Source organism: Trichosurus vulpecula, chromosome 6 (assembly GCF_011100635.1).
Source record: "Trichosurus vulpecula isolate mTriVul1 chromosome 6, mTriVul1.pri, whole genome shotgun sequence".
Lineage (NCBI taxonomy): Eukaryota > Metazoa > Chordata > Mammalia > Diprotodontia > Phalangeridae > Trichosurus > Trichosurus vulpecula.
In genome coordinates this window covers 193,732,125-193,754,185 of record NC_050578.1, presented here as the reverse complement: position 1 = coordinate 193,754,185, position 22,061 = coordinate 193,732,125, and the positions used below count along the sequence as shown (strand labels likewise).

The following is a 22,061-nucleotide window of genomic DNA, read 5'->3' as shown; positions in this document are numbered from 1 at the left end:
ATCATGACAAGCACCTATCACGTCTTCATAATCCCAAACCCATTATTTCAGGGATCAGGAAAAGACTAAGTCAACAAGGCACATTTAAAATGGCTGGAAAAAATACCTACAATCCTTGAATTGGGTTAAGTTTGAATTTTCTTTTATATGTACATAAATTAGATAAAGATGAAAATGTATTTCTTAAAAACTTTAGCAATTACTGCATTCCATTTTAAGAATTTTAATTCAAAAGCAAAATTAAGTTTCATTACATTTGGTAAATGTTTAATTACCTGGATTCCAAGAAAATTGTTCCATATTTCTTAGACATACTATTAGCAAGAGCACATAATTTGTGAATCGTTCCTTAATATCTGAAAATAGAAATATAAATAATATATTTAAGATTTGTTTCAATAAATATTTACTAAACACTTACTACACACAAAGTAACGTGAGAGGTGTTATAAGGGCATCGGTCTGACATTGAGTTAGATAGTTAATTGAAAATAGTATAAAACACAAATGACTTTGGATGAATTAACCCTATTGGACCTAAGTTTTCTCACCCATAAAAATAAAGGTAGATAATGTGTAGGATACCTTTTCACTCTAAAATTAAGTTAAGTTTAAACTGAGCATGTCATAGTTACTATCCTTTACAGCTTACAACCATGTGGTATCGGCTACAATCAGGGGTGTACTGGAAAATCCTTAAGAACTGGGGTTCTGAAAAAAATGTGCACAAGCCATATTTTAAAGTTTAATCTGCATTACTAATATTTTCTTCATCACTTTTTTAAGTCTAGACAATTAACAACATACGGAAATGGAAGTTTTAGTTGGATTTTGTAAAAATCAGGCTGGTAATTTATCGGTAGTTTGCTTTATAGGAATCATGTGATTTAAGAGTGCCTTCCTCCCTCTCCTTTCCCTGGCCGTTCATGTGCCCTCTGCCAACTGGGGATTCACTAACCCTGATTTAAGTGATACATCCTCCCCCGTCAACTCTTACTGTTGTTGAAGTTCAGTCATTTCGGTCATATATGACTTTTTGTGGCCCCATTTGGGGTTTACTGGAGTGGTCTGCCATTTCCAGTAACTCTAGAAGAACGGTAGGAACAGCAGCAGGCTGGAACTGATCATCACCCAAAATCCTCTTCCTGAACAGCTGTAGCAAAAACACTGACACTTCCATTCCTCCCTCAGGCAAGAGTGAGTCTAGCCCTTGCCTAAAAAACACACCTTGGAGAATAGAATAGTTTCCCCCCACTTGTTTCTGTTCCAACCCCCATGTTAACTGGCTTCCAGCCACATAGGAGAAAACAAGAAAACAATCCCTAATTGCATCTCCTATTCTCTCATTCCCATTCTCCTCAACACTGTCAGATCCATTGCCCTTTTCTAACCAATAAGTCTTTAATTCGCAATTTTTCTGAAGTTCATTCATTTAACAAATATTTCAGGTTTAACAACTGAGCAAGACATTAGACATTGCTACGACCATAAAAAATAAATTACTTTATAGAGATTTCCATTTTGTATTTTACCTTCCTCTTCCTCTACTTCAACAAGTGCCCGCATGTAAATTTACAGGTGAGGAAGTTCCTCTACCAACGAAAATCATCAACCTCTGTACAGTTTATGAACCTAGAAATGCCGAAAGGCATGAAGAAACTTAAGAGGCTTTCCTATTGCCACACCAGCTTGTATGTGTCTCAGGCTCTCTATCTACTAGACAACACTGCCTCTTGTGGAATACAGAAGTACTATAAAAATATACAAAGTATACTGTAAAAAAAAAGCTCTCTCTCTCTCCATACATACATACATACATATATGTATATATATACACACATGTACATAGACACACAGAAACATACTTTGTGATCTATAAGAACAAGATTCTTATACTTCAACTGATATATTCCAGAGTAGATGGCACTGAAAATGGATGAAAGACTCAAGAATCCAAGGCACATTTTGCCTGGTGATCTTATTAGCTCCCACATCTCTATGATAGTGATTCTCAGATCTATTTATCCATTCCTAACCACTTTTCTAACCTTCAGTCTCCCATATCCAACTGTCCATCAGATACGTTAAAATGGATGTTTCATAGATATCTTAAGCTGCACATGTCCAAAACTAAACTCATGTAAAGGGAATGACTAGAAAACTAGATGATGTGTACCTTTATCTTCCGATTCTAAATCCCTATAAAAGCTAGTATATTAGTGGATACAGGACTACCGCAGAGTAAAATATGATAATTCTATGTTCCTAATTTTTCTGAGTTCATGTGACTTGGTTTAGTCATGGGAGATAGGAAAGCCTTTCACTTACAATGCATCACGAATCTCTTACAGGCCACACAGGACCCTTTATTCCCTCTCTTTCATGTGATGCACACAAGGATCAGCCCATTTAGTCCCTCCCCAAATCCCCATTTGAAGGCCCTTACTATAAAAAAGGTAGAAGTCCCCACTTCATGCATTTATAATTTGTAAGACTTCCTAATAAGCCAAGCTATTCGAAAGTGGAAAAGGCTGCCTCAAAAACTAGTGTTTTACCTCATTAGAGGTCTTTTGTGCAAAGGCTAAAGAAGCGCTTGCTAGGTATGCTCTTGAGGGGATTCCTGGACTAGATGACCTGCTAGGTCCCTTCCAAATCGGATTCTGGGAAGGAAATTTTCATTCTTTTAATTTTTTCATAGGTTAAGGCTTATAGAGCTATATGGAAACTTCTAACTCAGACTGAAGAGAAGTACTTAATTCAGTTCAATCTACATTACTGATAGGCATTTTTATACCACTAATGTAGAGGAAATGGAATTCAACATGTGTGTATGTATGTATGTGCACATATACAAATATATGTGTGTGTGTATATATGTATACACATACACACATATGTAAATTGAATGAACCTTCATTCAAAACAGATGGGACCTTGCTTAAATATTAAAGCTTGGCATCTTCACAACATGCTCAAGTGCTTTTGTAAAGGACAGCTACACTTTTAATGTTTTTGTCTTTTAAAGAATGAGAAAATTACTATTAATCCATAATATTATTAATTTTGAGTGAAAGATTTCCCCAGGAAAACAGGTATTCTAGATGTTATATAAAGGGAAAGGCTAGGATGGGGACAATGTTGACTTTTTTAGTGGATTTTGGAGGGATGGACAGCTCCAAATGTTCACTCTAACAAAATGCCACCACGTACCAGATGTACCCATGTACACAATCATAGAATTTAGCATTAAAATGGACCTCAGGGGGCTACTAGACCAACTTGAACAGGCGGTGACAGGTGATATAGCAATAGAAATTATTTTACATAGGAGACAATACAATTTTGTGGGTTTTTCTAAATGTCAAAATTTCCATACACTGAAGATCTCTTTGATTTAAATCTGTTTACCTGAAAAACATCACACTTAATTGCTGAAACCTTTACAGTCAGACTTGCACAATGATGCATTTCTACACTTATCTGTGATAATGTAGAGGTTAATGACCCATTTTGGCCTCATGACTCAACGGGCAAAATTAACCATTCGACATTCACTCGTAATAGCTTTTAAACTATATTGTTCTTTCTCATTCAGCTGAGACACAGCTAGTGAAAAAAAGAAAAAAACCTAAAAAAGGGACACTAGAAGTAGAGCACCGAAAGGGGGCTCACAGAACCGCAGTACGCAGAGCCGAAAGGGGTCTTACTGACAAAGGAACTGAGACGCAGAGAGATGCAGTAATCTGCTCAATATCACACAGGGACCAAACAGCAAAGCCAGGACTTAGACAGAGAGGAAGGCAACCAATGATTGTGGGAGAACTGCCGTCTTAAAATTAGGGGCAGAAGCTGGGGGTGGTCATTTTAAGAGGTAAAACGTGTGTGGTTGCACATGTGTGTGTGTGGATGCAAGAAGGATTAGAGTTCTGTCTGGCCACACGGTGCCAAACCAGGAACAATGGGTGGAAGAGGCAGAAAGGCAGTTTTCCCCTGATATAATGAAAATCTCTTAACATTTATGGGGCTAATCAAAAGCAGAACAGCTTGCCTCTGGTGGTGGTAGACTTACCGATCACTGGAGATCTTCCAGCAGGGTCTGGATGGCCATTTCAGGGGGGATTTTGTAAAGAAGTTAAGTATTTGGGTATAGCCTATACTAGACGGCCTCTTTGGTTCCTTCCAACTCTGTGAAATATGGTTAGCTAGAAAGCCTGGATTAGATGGTTGGGAAAGTCGAAGGAAAAGGATAAAGAAGTCAAAGGTTCTCAGAGTTGGAAGGGACCTTGCAGCCCATATAGCTCAAGTTATAACTGAACAAAAATCCCCTCTCCAACATGTCTGATTAAATTTTCAGTATTCATTAAAAAGGCAGCTAAGGGGTGCGGTGCCTAGAGTGTTGACCCTGGAGTCAGGAATACTCATCTTCCTGAGTCCAAATCTGGCCTCAGGCACTTACTAGCTGTGTGACCCTGGGCAAGTCACTTAACCCTGTTTGTCTCAGTTTCCTCATCTGTAAAACAAGCTGGAGATGGAAATGGTAAAGCACTCCAGTATCTCTGCCAAGAAAACTTTAAATGGAGTCATGAAGAATTAGACAAAACTGAAAATGACTGAACAACAAATTCGTTAAAAAACGTGCATGATAATATTAATGGAACTTAAGATAGCTATTGGCACCCAGGCATTATACATACCACTATTGGACATTTGAAAGAGATTGTTCTTCTCAAACTTCTTGAAAACACTTCCTTTAATTTCAACAAACTGTAATTTCAAACAAAATGAATATTTATAATCATATCAACAATTTTAACTAAAATTTTAAATATAAGTATCCTTAAGCCATGATTTTAATGCAGAGGATTTTTGAAATAATGAATCTCTTATTAAATCTGATTTAACTCCATTTAGAATTATAGAAATAAAGTTTAGAATTCTAACTCCTATATGTTAATATTGCTTGAGGTTGTAAAAAATTTTCCTTCCACTTACATTATTAGACATCATGATAGTAAGCAGTGATTTGTTGTGTGAATTAAAAGCTACATTGAGGGTTGTTGCTTGAACCATAATGAGAATTGCATGCAGAACTGTTAATGCTGACATTAAGGAAAAAAATATTTTTTTTCCATTTCATCTTAATAAAGACATAGTACAAAATATTTTCAAGATATTCAATGAGGAAAAAAAGAGCAGATTGATTCTTTCAGATTTAATTTACTATTCTTCATAATTTCCCTACTGGATAGTTGATAAACAGCAACACTTGTGGAACTTGGATTTAAAATAACCAACAAACTTTAATGCTTGTCCATCTAATTGTGCTTGAATGAAAATTCTAATTAGTGTGCAAACAGAGGCTTGGAAGTTCAATATTAAATCATATGTTAATATGCCTAATTCATATTTTTTCTTACTAAAAGGAATTAATGAGAAAAAGTTAACCCAGATATCATTCTGTGTTTCTTTCAAATAATATTTAATTTTCCACAGTCTTTTGTGAAGGCAGGATAATTGATTTTAAAAAAAGCCTGTAAAATTAGTTGGCATCCTTCCCTATGTTCTATTTTAGAAGTACAAATGTCGAAGACTGCCCAAATATTTGCTTTTTTACAGAATATTTACAGAATACTTGCTTCATCTAGGCTGAGACAGTTCCTACTCACAACTGAGAGCTAATCCTGGCATAGTAACTAGCTTTGGATAATTTTTTTCCTATCATCGGTTAAGCATTTAATATTTAACTTTTCTGTCTCTAAAACTATCAGTTCATTCTTGGAGTGAAAAAAAACAAAATTCCATTCTTAAAGATGACCCTTCTAGAAATCAGTAACTGTGTTACTGTTTGTATTATATCAATAGTATTTTAAAGCATTCTGATGATCCTACTTCCCATATGGGATTGGATGTGAAAGCATTACATTTAAACTTTAATGTTTGTTCTGATTTGACCTCCACCAATACGAACTTTCACCAAAAACTAGAATAGTTGAGAAACAGAAAAAAAAATCACCATAACCCCAATATAAGCTATAGCATGATATAGAAGACAAAGGGTTAGTTAGGGAGTCAGGAAGAGTTGAATTCAAGTCCCATCTCTGAAACACTGGTTATGTCTAATTCTAGGTTTGTAGACAAGTTGTAGATCTGAATCAGGGAGAAGAGCTTTCATACTGGGAGTTTCCCCATACTGGTAGAATCAAAAGTTCAGACCAAAAAACCCCAACAAGACTATATTGAAGCTTGAGAAATTCTCAAAAATTTCTCCCTATGTCCCTCAAATTTCAAACTCAAGACTTATCTCGGGCATTTTAGAAGGAAAGAGATGAATGAAAATAGCATTAATTATATCTCTGAGGCAAGTACATTCAAAATAACTTGTTTAGGAGTGGCACTGTTTTCCTTTCATATTCTCATATATCCTTCTTTGAAAAACAAAATGAAACAACTCCCTGCAAAAAAACCCCCAAACCTGAATACTGCTTCCATCCTATCAATGTATTGTTTCTCATACTAAAGTTCAAAGCTTAGTTCAATTATTTAATCACAATTACCAAAAAAAAAAATTACAGTCTTGGAGTTTGATTCTGTTCACTGCATTTTCATAATGAAATCTCTTGTTTTATTATGTATCCCAAGTAATTCTTATAAATTCAAAGAATTTAAAAGAATTATGAATGTAATGTTCTTTATATTGATTAAAAATTATTCTTTTAAAATCCTAAAGCATCTAGTTACTGACAAGGAAATAACAATCTTTAGTTGTATATAAATAAGGCTACTAGCTATTGTTTGTAATTATTTAAAACTGCATATTGTAAGTGAATGAATTTGTCAATCAGTTGGGGTTCCCAGAAATTTTAAAAGGATACAGACATAAAGCACAGCCATGAAAAAATGAGGAATCAAACCAATATGGGCTCTTTTTCTTTCTTTAGGTTCTGTCGCTGTCCAATAAAGAGCATCTAAAATATCTTGGCCAAATGATGAAAACAGGCGATCAGCAACCTGAGGAGTGATATATAAAAAAGTGCTTCACTTAGTAGTCATCATTGAGATTGATGTATCAATAACCACTAAAGTATATGCAAAAATGGCCAAAGTCAAACTTTAGAAACAATTTTTCATCTTAGAGATCATCCTATCACCAGTATCCATTAACTAGTGAGAATATATCCAAGTGCAAGGGAGAAACCAAAACACATTTCAGCAATTGAAATGATTCAAATATAAATCCTTCAGAGGAGGGCAAATGATCAATTTAATCCAATTCAAAATGCATTTATTAAGCAATTATGTGCAAAGTATTACCGGGGTGGGGAACCTGTGGCCTCGAGGCCACATGTGGCCCTCTAGGTCCTCAAGTGAGGCCCTTTGACCAAATCCAAACTTCACAAAACAACTCTTCCATCAAAGGGCTGCACTTGAGGACCTAGAGGGCCACATGTGGCCTCAAGGCCACAGGTTTCCTTACCTTTGTGAGATACAAAGACAATTCAAACCAAAAAATACAAAAAAAATCCCTGCCATTAAAAAAAACCATATATTCTACTGGGAGGCACAACGCATAAATAAATATATAAATAAAGGCAAAATAATTTGAGGAAGGAGATAGCATTAAAACAGCTGCAAAAATAAAGGCTTCCAATAGGAGGTATCACCTGAGCTGAGCTCTGAAGAAAGCTAAGGATACCCAAAGACACAAGGGAAGATGGAGGGCATAACAAGAATGGGAGATAGCTTGTACCGAGCTAAGGCAGCGGCAATTTGCACTCTCATCAACAATATTTGAACACAGAGTCACTATTTGCATATAGTGGACTACCTCATATAATCAAATGATTGTTAGATATTTTCAGGTCTCTCCCTTCATGTGTGAGTTATATTACAACTGCCTCATGTTGATTTAGCACTTGGAGGTTTGCATGGTGCTGTCTCCACAACAGCTCTCTAAAGTAAGTAGCAGAAGTATTATCATGGACTTGATAGAGATGAGGAAGTTAAGTGACTTGCCCGTGTCCCCTCTGGCCAAATTCACCGCTTTACTTCTTGCACTCAACAATCTTTTCAAATTAGACTTACAGTGACTCTTTACCATAAGTGGCAAAATAAACTATTTAGCAAATAAATATCTCCGCTAAATTGAGCTAGAACACTAAATCACCAAATATCTGATTAAACTAGTTATACAGGCAGGCAGACAGATCCTAGAGCCTCATTTTTCCCCACAGAGTTAAAGGTACAGGCCAAAGCATTCAGTCCCAAAGAGGCTAGTAAAAAATATGAGAAGAGTTGAAGCAGAATGAATAAGCATGGGTGACTTACTGCAAACAGGGATGAAGTTGTCCCCATTTTAGAGAGATGGGGTTTTCTTGGTGTTCCTCATAGGAAATAGACTGATTAAGACTAAACTACAATAAGATTCCTTTCCTACTGCATACATACGAACATGGCAAGCACAGGGAAATGCAGCTCTAAACACTGAATTGAGCAACTCACTAGCCTTCAATAAAAACAAATATTCCTTGACTTCAGAATATGAATTGAATGAACTGTTCAGATGAATGACTACTGCTGTCCCAGCCTGAGTCACTGGAGCCATCCTCAGCAGTTGATTTCCTCTTTAATCTGATAATGTACCTCCATCTTTTTTAGCTATCCTTCACCATGGCTACTGGACCCACCTGAGCATCTAAAGTAGGGCTCCTGGGGTCCATGAAATTAAAAACAATTTGACAAATGTAAATATTATTAGTTTCTTTTGTAATATTATGTATTTCATTTTAGATGCTTAAAAACACTACACTAAGAAGGGTTCACCATAGGCTTCACCAGACTGTCAAAGGGGTCCATGATACAAATTTTAATAACCCCCAACTCTAAAGCAAGCTTCTCCTTACTTTTTGTTTGTTCAGTCATTTTTCAGTTATGTCCAACTCCCTGTGACCCCATTTGGTGTTTTCTTGGCAGAGATACTAGAACTTAGAAAGATGAATCTTTCTGACTCCCGGCCCAGTATTCTAACTATTCCACCACCTATCTGTCCTTCTCTCCTCACTACATCAATTCAAAAAGCATTTATTAAGCATCAACTATAAACCAGACTAATGCTAGGCACCGATGATACAAAGACAAAAATGAAAACTGTCTCCGCCTTTAAGGAGCTTCTATTCTTCTGGAAGAAATAGTCAATAGACAGGTAATTTATTAAGTCCTTATGTCTGGCACTGTGTTAAGTGCCAGGGATGCAAAGACAAAAAATATCCCCTACCTTCAAAGAATATACATTCTAATAAAAGAGACAACATGTAGATGACTAAGTATATACAAGATATACAGAGAATAAATGAAAGTCATCTGAAAGGGAAAGGCATTAGTGACTTGGAACTGGGAGTGGGACAGGGGAGATGGGATAAGAATGAGATAGGAGGGGAGAGGACAGGAAAGGCTTCCTGCATAAAGTGAGTTTGGATCTGCCTCTTTTTTTTCTTCAGATACTTTCTTTTTTTATTAATTAATTTTTAGTTTTCAACACTCACTTTTATAAGATTTTGAGTTCTAGATTTTTCCTCCTCCCTCCTCTCTTCCTCTCCCCCAAATGGCATGCAATTCTGATCTAGGCTATACACATATAATCATATTAAACAGATTTCCACATTAGTCATGTTGTGAAAGAGGAATCAGAACAAAAGGGAAAAACCACAAGAGAGAAAAAACAAACAAAAGAGAAAATAGTCTGCTTCCATCTGCATTCCGACTCCATAGCTCTTTCTCTGGCCTTTTCCATCCTGAGACTTTTAGATCATTGCATTGCTGCGAAGAGCTAAAGCTATCAAAGTTGGTCACTGCACAATGTTGCTATTACTGTATACAATGTTCTCCTGGTTCTGTTGGGCTGTGTCTTAAAGGTAATCAGGGAAACTAAGAAATATGAGTAAAGAACAGTCCAGTCTTGGGGGATAGCTAATGCAAAGGCATGGAGACCAGAAATGTAGGGATCTTTCCAAGAACTAGACAGTAGGCAAGTGTAGCTAAGATCATTGTGTTTGGGGAAATTAAGTCAAATACAGATTTAATAAGGCTAGGTAAAAGTTATGAAACCTTTTTCTTTTTGGAGGGGGGAAGGCAAGGCAACTGGGGTTAAGTGGCTTGCCCAAGGTCACACAGCTAGTAAGTGTGTCAATTATCTGAGGTCACATTTGAACTCAGGTCCTCCTGACTCCAGGACTAGTGCTCTACTCACTGCACCACCTAGCTGCCCCAAAACATTTTTAAACAGTTTAAAAATTCATTACAGTGAAAGCAAAAGCACTTGTTATTCATATTTAATCTTTTCCTCAGTTGTAATTTTTAAATTGTGAATTTCTAGCGAAAGTTACATATAAGTTTCCAATATATATTCAAGGAGTGAGTGTTTTTCAATAAAAACACTTAGTGACATTATAAGAAGCACTTATATCCGAATATGACTAAGAAACAGTTATTCTCATTTTATAAACTATAGAAGTCGAAATTTTATTACTAGTTGATCTGAGAACTAAAAAAAAAAAAATCTTCATTCTCCCTATGGTGCTTAGCACATGCTCTTCTATATTGCACATATTAAACTTAAAATACATTATCCATGTGCAAGATATGATAACTGACCTAAACAGATGTACTCAACATTGTCTTGGCAAGATTTTATGTCCTTACCTCAAGCATGTTGTAGATGATATAAAGTTTAATGACAGACTGTCCTCTTATCAGGTGATACATCATAGAGTAATCAACGTAGTGCATCATGAAGAAGCAAATTACCAAGATGACACCCTTCAAAATATCACATATCTGAGCAGGCTGAAGCAAACGTCTGTCTCTGAAACATATAAATGCAATGAAAATATCAGATCTGTTTTAATGTGGTTTCAAAATAAGAAGCCTCAGTTGGACTAAGAGTGGAGCACATGGAATAATTACATTTTTTTAATGCACACAGATCTAAAATACAAGAAAAGTCAAACTGAATCACTTGACACTACTATGAAGGTATTGTTTTTCTACCAATTTTTAATATTAATAATTCACATTTTGATAGCATTTAAATTTTTACAAATCCATTTCTTCACCACACTCCTGAGGTAGAATATTATTAACTCCATCTGACAGATCAGGAAAGTTAAAAGTTATAGTCACAGAGGTTAAGTGATTTCTCCAGGGTCAAACAGAGAGTAAATGAGGAGCCAGGTCTGACTCTTCCTATCACCCCACGCTGCTTCTCCAGTATAAAGATAGTAAACAAGTATTACATAGTAGACAGTAAGTTTTGACAAACTCACATAACTCACTGTTACTGTCACTGATAATGTCATGGGAAATGGATTTGCATCAATGGATCCCCAGATTTACTGTGGCTACCATTTGATTATCAAAATCAAAATTTGCAGTTCACCCTGAGGCAGCCAAAAGAACAATCAGGTCTCATGAGACGTAAAGCAAGTTCTATTTATGCCATATAAAATACATTACTTTTGGAATCGCTGTCTGTTCACCATCCAGTCAAATAATGATCTCTGTATCTTCAGACCTTACTTTTTTTTTATCTCTACTGCCTTTGCCATGTACTATTGTGTACTATAGCTATTTGTGTTGCTCAGAGTACAATTAGTGCAGGGTAAATGGAGACTTGCTCCACGGTACACACATGGGCACAGGAGAGAAGCTTTGTGGTTGCCATCCTTGTGCCTTATCCCTAACAGTTCTCTACCACAGACTGGGGATGAGTGGCCCCCTTTTCCTCTGCAACTACACCTGTGGCTGGACTGTCTCTGGGCTCTAGTCACACTCCCCCTGTCCCCATCCCCCACCCACCCACCCTCCTAACGCCTCAGGTGAAAACATTTCTAGTTAGTTCTGAGATAGATATTGGTATGGATTCCTTCAGTTGTTAGTGTTCTTTCCCTACCAGAATGATTTCCTATTTGCCTGTGTACATGGTGTATTTTCTCACCCCCACCTCCTCCCCTTGAGGACGCAAGCTTCTTGGCAGAAGGGACTGATGTAGAAGGGCTTTCATTTTTTACCTTAATAGCCTTAGTACCAGAGAAGCAGTGCAGTGTAGTGGACTCAGAGATACTATGAAAGTCAAGAAGATCTAGATTCAAGTTCTAGCTCTCACACATACTGGCTGTGGGACCTTCGGGGAGTACTTAACTTCTCAGGGTTCCAGGCAACTCATAAAGATTCTAAGTTGCAAAGAAGGAATCGGTAGAGAGAGTTCCTGACACCAATGAAATCCCAGGTTTGTTACTATCCCTTTATGTTCTCAGCACCCAGCAAGGATGTATACAAAATACAGAATTGTAGACATCTTGGAGTTAAGAATGCCAGGGTTCAAATCCAACTTAATGGCTTTGTAACTCTTAGGAGGAGTCACTTAACTTCTCTGTGGCTCATAAAGAAGTTGTGATCAACTTTAGGGGTGGAATTCTCACACTGAGGGTACTCTATGTTGATAAAATCATAGACATTTCATGTACTTTAGCATTTCAAGTACATTTCATGTACTTGAGCAAAGTATCTCAAACTAACTACACCAGAATGGCTGTGTAGGAAAGTAGAGAGAGCACCATACCAAGCAGCTCTAATTACTTTATGCTATAGCAGATAATCTTTATGAATTACTTGAACAAAAAAAAAATCATCAATCAGTGGCCAACCTTCTGGTGATGAATATTACTGCCCTGGTTTCAAATCCTGTTTCTGAAACTTGTTAGTCATGTGACCATGCACAAGGCACTTAGTCATTAAATAGTATGTACTCAAAGACATTGAGTACATAAGTACAAAAGCATTGAGGTTCAAAATAAAAAGCAAAGTTCCATGTATACAGAAATATGTACAGCAGCACTTTTTATAATAAAAATCTAAAGGAAAATGAGTGCCATCAATTATAATGGCTGTATAAATCATGGTACATGAATGTAATCGATGTCATTGAGCCAAAAATGATGAATATGAAGCATTTGGAAAAATGTGGAAAAATTCATTTGAATATTTGAAGTAGAACCAGAGCAATTTAGATGGTAACCACAAGAATGTAAAGAAATTAATATTGAAAGACTAACGGACTCTGATTAATGCCATAGTAGCCAATTGAGATGTTGGAGGACTTGACAGTGAAGAAACCATCCTAGCTATCAGCAAAGAGGGGGGAATGAAACAAATGTTTTCAGACATAGTACAATGGAAGGTTCTATTGGAAGAAGTGGGTAGGTTGCCAGAGGGAAATGGTAGAAATTTTTTCTTTTGAAAAAAAGAACAGAACCTCAATGAAACATTTTTATAATACATTTAACAACTCAATGTCAATTTCCTTAGCTATACAGTTAGGATAGTGACATGTCAAAGGAGCATGGTTAGGATCAGAGGAGACGCAAAATTGTACTCTGAAAACCTTAAAGCACAATATAAGCCACTCATTATGTAGAGTAGGCGCTTCATGTGTGTGTGTGTGTGTGTGTGTGTGTGTGTGTGTGTGTGTGTGTGTGTGTGTGCGAGCAGATTGAAATGACTTGTGTTTGGGGAGTTATCCCTTTACCAGGCTCTTTGAATACAGGGACCCCATCTGACCTTAGCTTTGGGTCTTTTCCACTCCTAGCAGCATGCTCTACACATCAGGGGTGATTAATGTTTGTTTTATTTATTATTTGTTCTCTTTTTCAAGACTCAAATTCCATACCACTTCCCCAAGAAGCTTTCCTTGATTCCACAAACTAAAAATGCTATTCATCTCCCTCTTCAACCCTGTACCTAGTACAATGTCTTACAAATAGTAGGTACTTAATAAATGTCTGCTGAATTATTAGACCAGAATAAATAAAAAATAGGAAGTTGCAGAATCCTACTGTGTCTTTTAAAAACTGGCCATGATTGTCACATGTCTGAGATATTTGAGTCAACAATGTTTAAATCCAGGGAGCTGGTTGAAAAAATGGCCATACCAATTCAAATTCCAGTACTAAGAATGTGTGGACCAAACTTTCTGGACTAAATTAAAAAAGAATATTGTGAATCCTGATGTAAGCTGAAACATGAATTACCTAAGGTTCAATAACCTATTCTTTTGTATCTAAAGTATACTTAAGTAAGATTCAGGGAAAGAAATAATAATAGCAACATGACAGAAACGTTTGGTAAATTTACAATACATATTCATCTCCAAGTTTTAAGGCTTAAATTTTTGAAAAAAAAATTGAAATTGTGAACTATAAAAGTAATTTAATCGCCAAAAAATAAAGAAAAATTAAAGTTTTACTTAAGGAATTCAGTTGCTATTCTTTTCTCTTTAAATATATCTCATAAAGGCACCTAAAAGTTTCCAATTGTTTTATCATATGATTATAGATTCATACAATTTTAGAGTGGGAAGAGAATTTAAAGATCATTTAGTCTAATATCCTTATTTAACAGATAAGAAAAATGAGAGGTTAAATGACTTTCAAGATTGAACAGGTAGTTAATAACATATAAGACACTAGAAACCAAATCTTCTGACTTTGAATCTAATGATTTTAAAATTGTATCATAACACGCCCCCCACATGCATCTATACTGAGTTAATGAGAAAATATCAGAGATTCCTGATAAGAAACTGTCCTGTTGAGTTTTTCCAATGAAAAACTAGTATTCCTACTATAAATGAAAATATATTTAATTTTTCAGAACAAATTCCTATCATTCTTATAATTAATAACCACTAAAATAGAAAATATTATCCTTGAAGTCCATAGAAAAAAGGTAACATAACTGATACTTTTAAAACACAAAAATCTCACAAATTTAAAATGGTTATTATATTTGGGGGACACATGACACAGGAAAATATAATGAGATGTTAAAGAAAGGAAAAGAAATTGCAATAAGCTATATATTACTTATTTTGTGACAAAATGGTATATCTTTTGTGACCATTTTATAAAATTGCATTTATATGAAATGACAGACTAGATTGCTAATTTAAAGCCATCATGAAACACACTGAAATTTTAAACCAAATGGCATTGATTTTCAAAACAGAAACATTGATTTACCCAGTCTGATTCATATATTTGTGTGTGTATACACACATATACAGGCAACATATACATAAATATAATACACATATATTTTCTTCATTTTAACCATATTTATGCCATACTGTAGGTATAGAAGGAAAAAAGGCCTATGACTGATATTCTATGGCCAACTAAGCTTGGTAGTGCATATTTCTAGATGTAACAATATTTTAGGATGTACGAATAACAGGCCATCAAAAGAGTTCGATTTGTTGGTACTCAAAAAGTGTGAACTGGCCAGATGTGGTGGCACATTCTTTACTGAAGCTCCTGGTGGATGGCTTGAACTCTGGAGTTAGTTCTGAGCTACAATTTTGACCTATGGACAAAGCTGATTGGATGTCAGAACTAAGTCTAGCACCAACACAATGACCCTGCTTTGTAGAAAGAAGCCACTAGACCTAAGAAAGGGCTGCACTTCCAGCCTGGATGGGATAAGGAGTCTCAGTCTCCAAAAAGAAAAACAAAAAACAAAATAATGTGAATGGGGAAAAACACGTATTCAGATTTAGACAGTCAAATGAGGTGCGCTAATAACATGTAGCCGTTTATATAAACCTTTAAAAACTCCCAATATTTCATATTTCTACTTTGAGATACCATGTTAGCAGATGCAGAGTTGTCTATTTTTGTGGGGGAAAATACCATAAAAAGAAAAGCAACCTAATCCCACCAGATAAACACATGTTTAAAACCCACAAATAATGGTTTTGAATTTCCATCAACTTTGTGATTTACCTTGAAAATTTTAGTTTTCTTCTGATACTAGTAATTTTCTTCAGATGACACTTGTTCCAAGGTAATGGAGTGTTCAAAACAAGAAGGTTCCTTTTATCCCACTCCCTTAATTTTTGTCCCTTAGCTCTTGGCAAGGGCTTGATAAAGCCATACCAGTTTTCATTTCACAAAAATAACTCAAACCTACCTTAACTATAAAACTTGGCTGTAATGAAGGTGAGCACTGACGGAAATCAGCGATGCTAAGAGAAAGATTTATGGAGTGAATACATTCTAGGTTTGGGAGACAACTTGTGCAAAGGCACTGAGACCAGAGATAGTGTGGTGAGCACGAGCAGGAAGAAGAAGAAGGTCATTTTGGTGTAGACTGAAGAATTGGTAAAAGGTAATAAGGCTGAAAGGGTGGGTTGGAACCAGGCTGTGAAGAACTGAAATGTTAAATAGAAGTGTTTGTATTTGATCCTTGGGGTAAGAGGGAGCCATTAAAGTTTACTGAGAAGGAGAGTTACTTTGTCACACCTGTTCTTTAGAAAACTCACTTTAATAGCTGTGTAGAAGACATATTGAAGAAGGGGAAGTTTGACATACGGAAACCAATTAGGAGGCAATTGTAATAGTTCAGACAAAAGGTCAATGGGATGTGAATCAAGGTGTTGTCTGTATGAGTAGAGAGAAGAGGACAGATGTAAGAGGTGGCTGTAGAAATAAAATTGATAAGACTTGGCAACTGATTGACTATATGGGCTGAAGGGCAGTAAGAAGCTGAGAATGATTCCAAGATTATCAATCTGGGTACCAGGAAGATGATGACACCCTCAACAGAAACAGGAATTTCAGAAGAGGGGTGGGTTTTGGGGAAAAGAGGAATTCTGATTTTATATGTCAGTCTTTGCAATAAATACCTATGGGACTGGGGCAGCTAGGTGGCGCAGTGAGTAGAGTACTGGCCCTGGAGTCAGGAGGACCTGAGTTCAAATCCAGCCTCAGACACTTGACACACTTACTAGCTGTGTGACCTTGGGCAAGTCACTTAACCCCATTTGCCCTGCCTTCCCCCCTCCAAAAGCCTAAAGAAAAAAATACCTATGGGACATCCAGTACTGAATACATTAGTTTCAGGGACGGGGAACCTGCGGCCTCATGGCAACATGTGGCCTTCTAGGTTCTTGAGTGCAGTCTTTTGATTGAGTCCAAGTTTTGCAGAACAAATCCTTTTATTAAGGGGATTTGTTCTGTGAAGTTTGGATTCAGTCAAAGGGCTGCACTTGAGGACCTGGAGGGCCACATGTGGCCTTGAGGATGCAGGTTTCCCTAACCCCACCTCAGGAAGTCTGACTAGGGTAGAGAATAAGATTATCACCTACCCTGTTCTAGATTAGTGGTGTTAAACTGAAATAGAAATTGATCCCTAAAGGCCATATATTGACTCAGAAAACCACAAATTAATATTATCTATGTTGTATTTTTATTTATTTTGTTAGACATCTCCCAATTTGAGTTTTGGCCATGAGTTTGACACCTCTGCTCTAGACCCTACACTACTCAGTGCTGCCTAAGATGTCATTAACTTTTTTTAAAATTTTTTTTAATTTTTAATTTTATCATTTTTAACATCGATTTCCACAAGATTTCGAGTTACAAATTTTCTCCCCATTTCTACCCTCCCCCCCATTCCAAGATGGCACATATTCTGATTGCTTCATTCCCCAGTCAGCCCTCCCTTCTGTCACCCCCCTGTCTCCCATCCCCTTTCCCCTTACTTTCTGGTAGGGCAGGACAGAGTTCTATGCCCCATTCCCTATATATCCTGTTTCCCAGCTGCATGCAAAAACAACTTTTTTTTGAGCATCTGCTTTTAAAACTTTGCGTTCCAAATTCTCTTCCCTCTTCCCTTCCCATTCACTCTCCCTAGGAAGGCAAGCAATTCAACATAGGTCACACGTGTATCATTATGTAAAACACTTCCACAATACTCTTGTTGTGAAAGGCTAACTATATTTCCTTCCATCCTATCCTGTTGCCCTTTATTCCATTTTCTCCCTTTGACCCTGTCCCTTTCCAAAGGTGTTTGCTTTTGATTATCTCCTTCCCCTATCTGCCCTCCCTTCTATCATCCCCCCTTTTTTATCCCCTTCCCTTTACTTTCCTATGGAGTAAGATATCCAACTGAGTGTGTTAATCAACTTTTTAACTGTCACAAAACACCATGAATTCACACAAAGTTATCAAAGTCTATTAAAACATCCAGATCTTTTTCACAAGAGCTATTTAGTTATACCTCTTCCATCTTATACTCATGAAGTTGATATTTTATATCCCAAAATAACACTTTACATTTACCTCAACAGATTCATAAACTCATTAATATGAATATTACTTACACCAGTACAGATTGTAATCTTTAAATGCTATCTCACCCTATGTGATTCTTATACATGTGCTCCCAAAGACTGTACAGATAGCTAGCTAACAGTATGTTATGGACCTTCCTCAAATATTTTTACATTTTATTAGTATAGAAGTACTTGACCATCCATCTGTTATCCCTTACAAAGTCATGTTATTAACCAACCCACTTCCTTTTCCAATCATACATTCCCCAGGGGTATCAAATATACCAGCGGTATCAAATTCAAATAGAAATTAGGAAACCACAAATTAACATTATCTAGATTGTATTGAATTTTTATTTATTTTGTTAAACATGTCCCAATGATATTTTAATGTTTCAGTCAGCACTTGGAAGTTTTGCAGGTTTCCAGTTTGACACCTCAGCCTTATACCACTTCCTGTGAATAGGTCACCAATGGATATAAGCTATAGTGGATTTAAATTCATCAAGTGTCTCTTCAGTGACTTTTGAATCACCCTTAACTTGGATTCTTTAGAGATCTGGGTACTTCATCAAGATAAATTTGTCTTTAAAATGGTTTAAAAAAATGTTTTCAGGGAGGAGCAGCTTGGGATCATTGAAAGCCCTGTGCAATTTCTCATGGGTAATCTGACCCATCTCCCCCATATGATCCCATTCTGGGTACAGAACAATGTCTGAGATAATACAGTATACTTATATATCAATGTATTAGGAATTCAACTGCATTTCATACTCTGGATACAAGGTATTTTTCGTCCATTTGGTTTTTCCTATAGGAACTGTTAGTTAGCTTGATTCTTTTTAAGTAATCAGGGCTCTCACTGAGAGGCCTTGTGAAGTTCTGGGGTTTGATGCAATTTGTACTTTACGTTTTATATGTTATTTTTAGCCCCATGTTCTAAACTGTTGAGATTTTTAAAATTTTGTGTCAGCTGACTCTCTTCAGTTTCGTGTCAAATTTGCAACTTTGTCTGTGACTCTGATAATCTATGCCATCTATGCATTTATCAAGTAACATATAAAAATATTAAAATTATAAGATCAAAGACAGGCCACTGGGTGTACTCAACTAGTGCTACTGAGACAGTAATGAACCCTCAGGGTTCAGTTATTCAATTGTTCCAAACCTACCTCACCTAAAATGAGCGCTGCATTTAGAGAGAGAGAAATTAGGTTCAAATTCTGGCTTTGTCATTTCCTGTGAATCAATGGTAGGTTATTTAACCTCTCTGAATATCATTCTTCTTATCTGAAAAATGAAGGAGAATTGGATGAGATGAACTTCCAGCTCTACATCTGTGCTCCTCCTCTATGTGCATCTAGCGCATATCTTTCCATCTATATCCATGAGACTTTGTCAATTATGGGACTGCTTTTTGGAACTCTTTTTGTAATATTATTTTATCCATTACTTTTTTGCAGAACCAATTATCAGCATTAGGAAGGGTATGATTGTATGTCCTGGGGTAAATCTTGTAACTTTTCTGGGCTACAGTTTCCTCATCTATAAGTTGAGAGGACTGGACTAGCTGGCCTCTAAGGTCCCTTCCAACTTTAAATCTAAAAGAATACGAGAAAATTCTTTTAGAATGCTGTTTTTAGAATATATTTTAATCAGGTTTTTTCTTTTAGCTCCTTATTTAGCATACATTTGGAATAAGAATATATATATATATCTTTGTGTGTGTGTGTGTGTGTGTGTGTGTGATATACACACATATTTTAACATCTGATCCAAAAGTTCAACTTCACTCCAATTTCTAGCACAAACAAACTTATTGCAAATCTCCAGACAGAAATTCACACTCTGATAAAGTTATATCTTCTCTTAATTGGCTGTCATGGAGATAACGATGGTATTCAGATTGAGGATCATGGCTTCAATCAAAGAGTTAGAAGAAGCAGGTGGATTCTTGAGAAACAAAAGCCTTGTTTTCATGTAAGTGCCCTTATAAATGAACCAGAATTGTTTTTAAAAGCTGGGCTTTTGCAAAATTTTGTGTGGGTATGTTAAAAGTGATTTCTCCTCTAAAAATTAAAAAAAAAAAGACCTAATGTTACAAATACAGTATATAGCAAGCAACTTGGTTCAATGATATTTCTTCTATGTAACTGTAATAATTATTTCTCCTTTGTGCCTTTGAAATTATATAAGAATAACTAGTTTTTCCTTCTCTAGTGTTTAAAAAGATGAATAATTCTGAAATACTTTTCTAACAATCTACTCCACGTATTAATTTTTCTTCACAAACGTTAGTTATATATGATGTAAAATAAAACACCACTTAAGATGCTAACAATCACATTACATATTGCACAGAAATGTGGAAAAAATGTCAGGCTACAAAACAAAACAGAAATGTACCAACCTGATTTTTAGCCCAGAATATGAAAGGTTTCATATTTTTTTTGTAGGGGAAAGGACAAGGATGTATCTAGATCTTTGATTTCATCAGTGCAGGGTATGCACAGATCAGGGACTCTTCTGTAACTTCTATTTTAGAGAGCTGCCTAGGGGCACTGAGATGTTAAACAACCAATGGACACACAGAATATTAGAGTAGGACCTGAAGCCTACCTTCCTGTCCCTAAGTCCAGCTTTCTATCCACCAAGTTATGCTACCTCTTGTCTCAAAATAACATAAAAAGAGATCCTGAAGGAATGTTAACATTCCAAATAATTTCTTTCTTTTTTTTTCTTGGAGGGGGGAAGGCAGGGCAATTGGGGTTAAGTGACTTGTTCAAGGTCACACAGGTAGCAAGTGTGTTGAATGTCTGGGGCCGGATTTGAACTCAGGTCCTCCTGACTCCAGGGCCGGTGCTGTATTCACTGTACCACCTAGTTGCTCCCAAACAATTTCTTATAGATTCAGTAAATTTATACAAGGAACACAGTCTGAAAAAAATTCAATCTTCCAAATTTAACTGTGGCTTATACAAAGTCCTCCATTCTTTTTGCATAACATCTTTCATAGTTGGTTACAAGGTTTCTATAGTCATTAATCAATAACTCATTCAATTACTATTTATTACTATGTGCCAGGTACTTAAACAGGTGCTGTGGGTGCAAGTGCAAATAATGAAACTACCCATAAATGTACCCTACCAGCTAAGGAGAGAAAAGGAAAGCTTTAGACAAAGCTATCAGAAGCTGGCCATTATCTCCTTTTACTTCTTCCTTCTATTTGATTTCCTGTTCTCCCTCTTTGGAGCTCACATGCCATACTCACAATTAAGACAGAAAGAATACATGTGAACTAAGATTGGGAAAATAATACAAAGAGAATAAAGACAGCAGGGGAGAGAGACAATAGCAACAGAAGAGACAGAATGGAATAATTCTCATATTTAATTGGGAATATGGAGGCAAAAGTTATCAAAACACATGATAAAATAAATGTGGAAGTCAAAATGTCAACGTACCACTACTCCAAGTTTCATTTTGTAATAAAACCTGTGGCCCTTCTATTGAATTCAGTTTTTTCTTGGTATAGATTGATTTTTGGCTACCTGTAAGACCAGTGAAGGAATTTAAAGAAAGTTAAGAATTTAAATCAGAAGCATAAAAACTTAAGTATCTATGAATTATATTTTTAAAAATTTGGGCTTAGTTTTATTTTTTGTGTTTACATATGTATATATGTATACATATTTGTATATGAAAACTTACATATTTATATACACATAAAGGAGATTTATTTGTAAGACATGTTTCTATAGGTTGGATGAAAATGTTCAAATGTTCTTGGATCCAAAGACTGAAATTATTTGCTAAATTCTAGGATAAAATTAAGTATTAACTGCAAATGAATATTTTATCACTAAATTAAAAACCTTCAGTGTTTCTTAGAACT

General features: G+C 36.0%; 1 protein-coding gene across 1 annotated transcript in view; it reads right to left on the bottom strand.

Moving 5' to 3' along the window:
- The window catches only part of TAPT1 (transmembrane anterior posterior transformation 1), an 87,724-nt gene that overhangs the window by 20,297 nt on the left and 45,366 nt on the right, over window positions 1-22,061 (bottom strand). The window contains exons 4-8 of the mRNA XM_036763803.1: window positions 10,696-10,858; window positions 6,873-7,008; window positions 4,993-5,090; window positions 4,695-4,764; window positions 276-356 (exon numbers count right to left, since the gene is read on the bottom strand). Coding sequence (XP_036619698.1) covers window positions 276-356; window positions 4,695-4,764; window positions 4,993-5,090; window positions 6,873-7,008; window positions 10,696-10,858 — 548 coding nt within the window. The remainder of the gene's footprint in view (window positions 1-275; window positions 357-4,694; window positions 4,765-4,992; window positions 5,091-6,872; window positions 7,009-10,695; window positions 10,859-22,061) is intronic.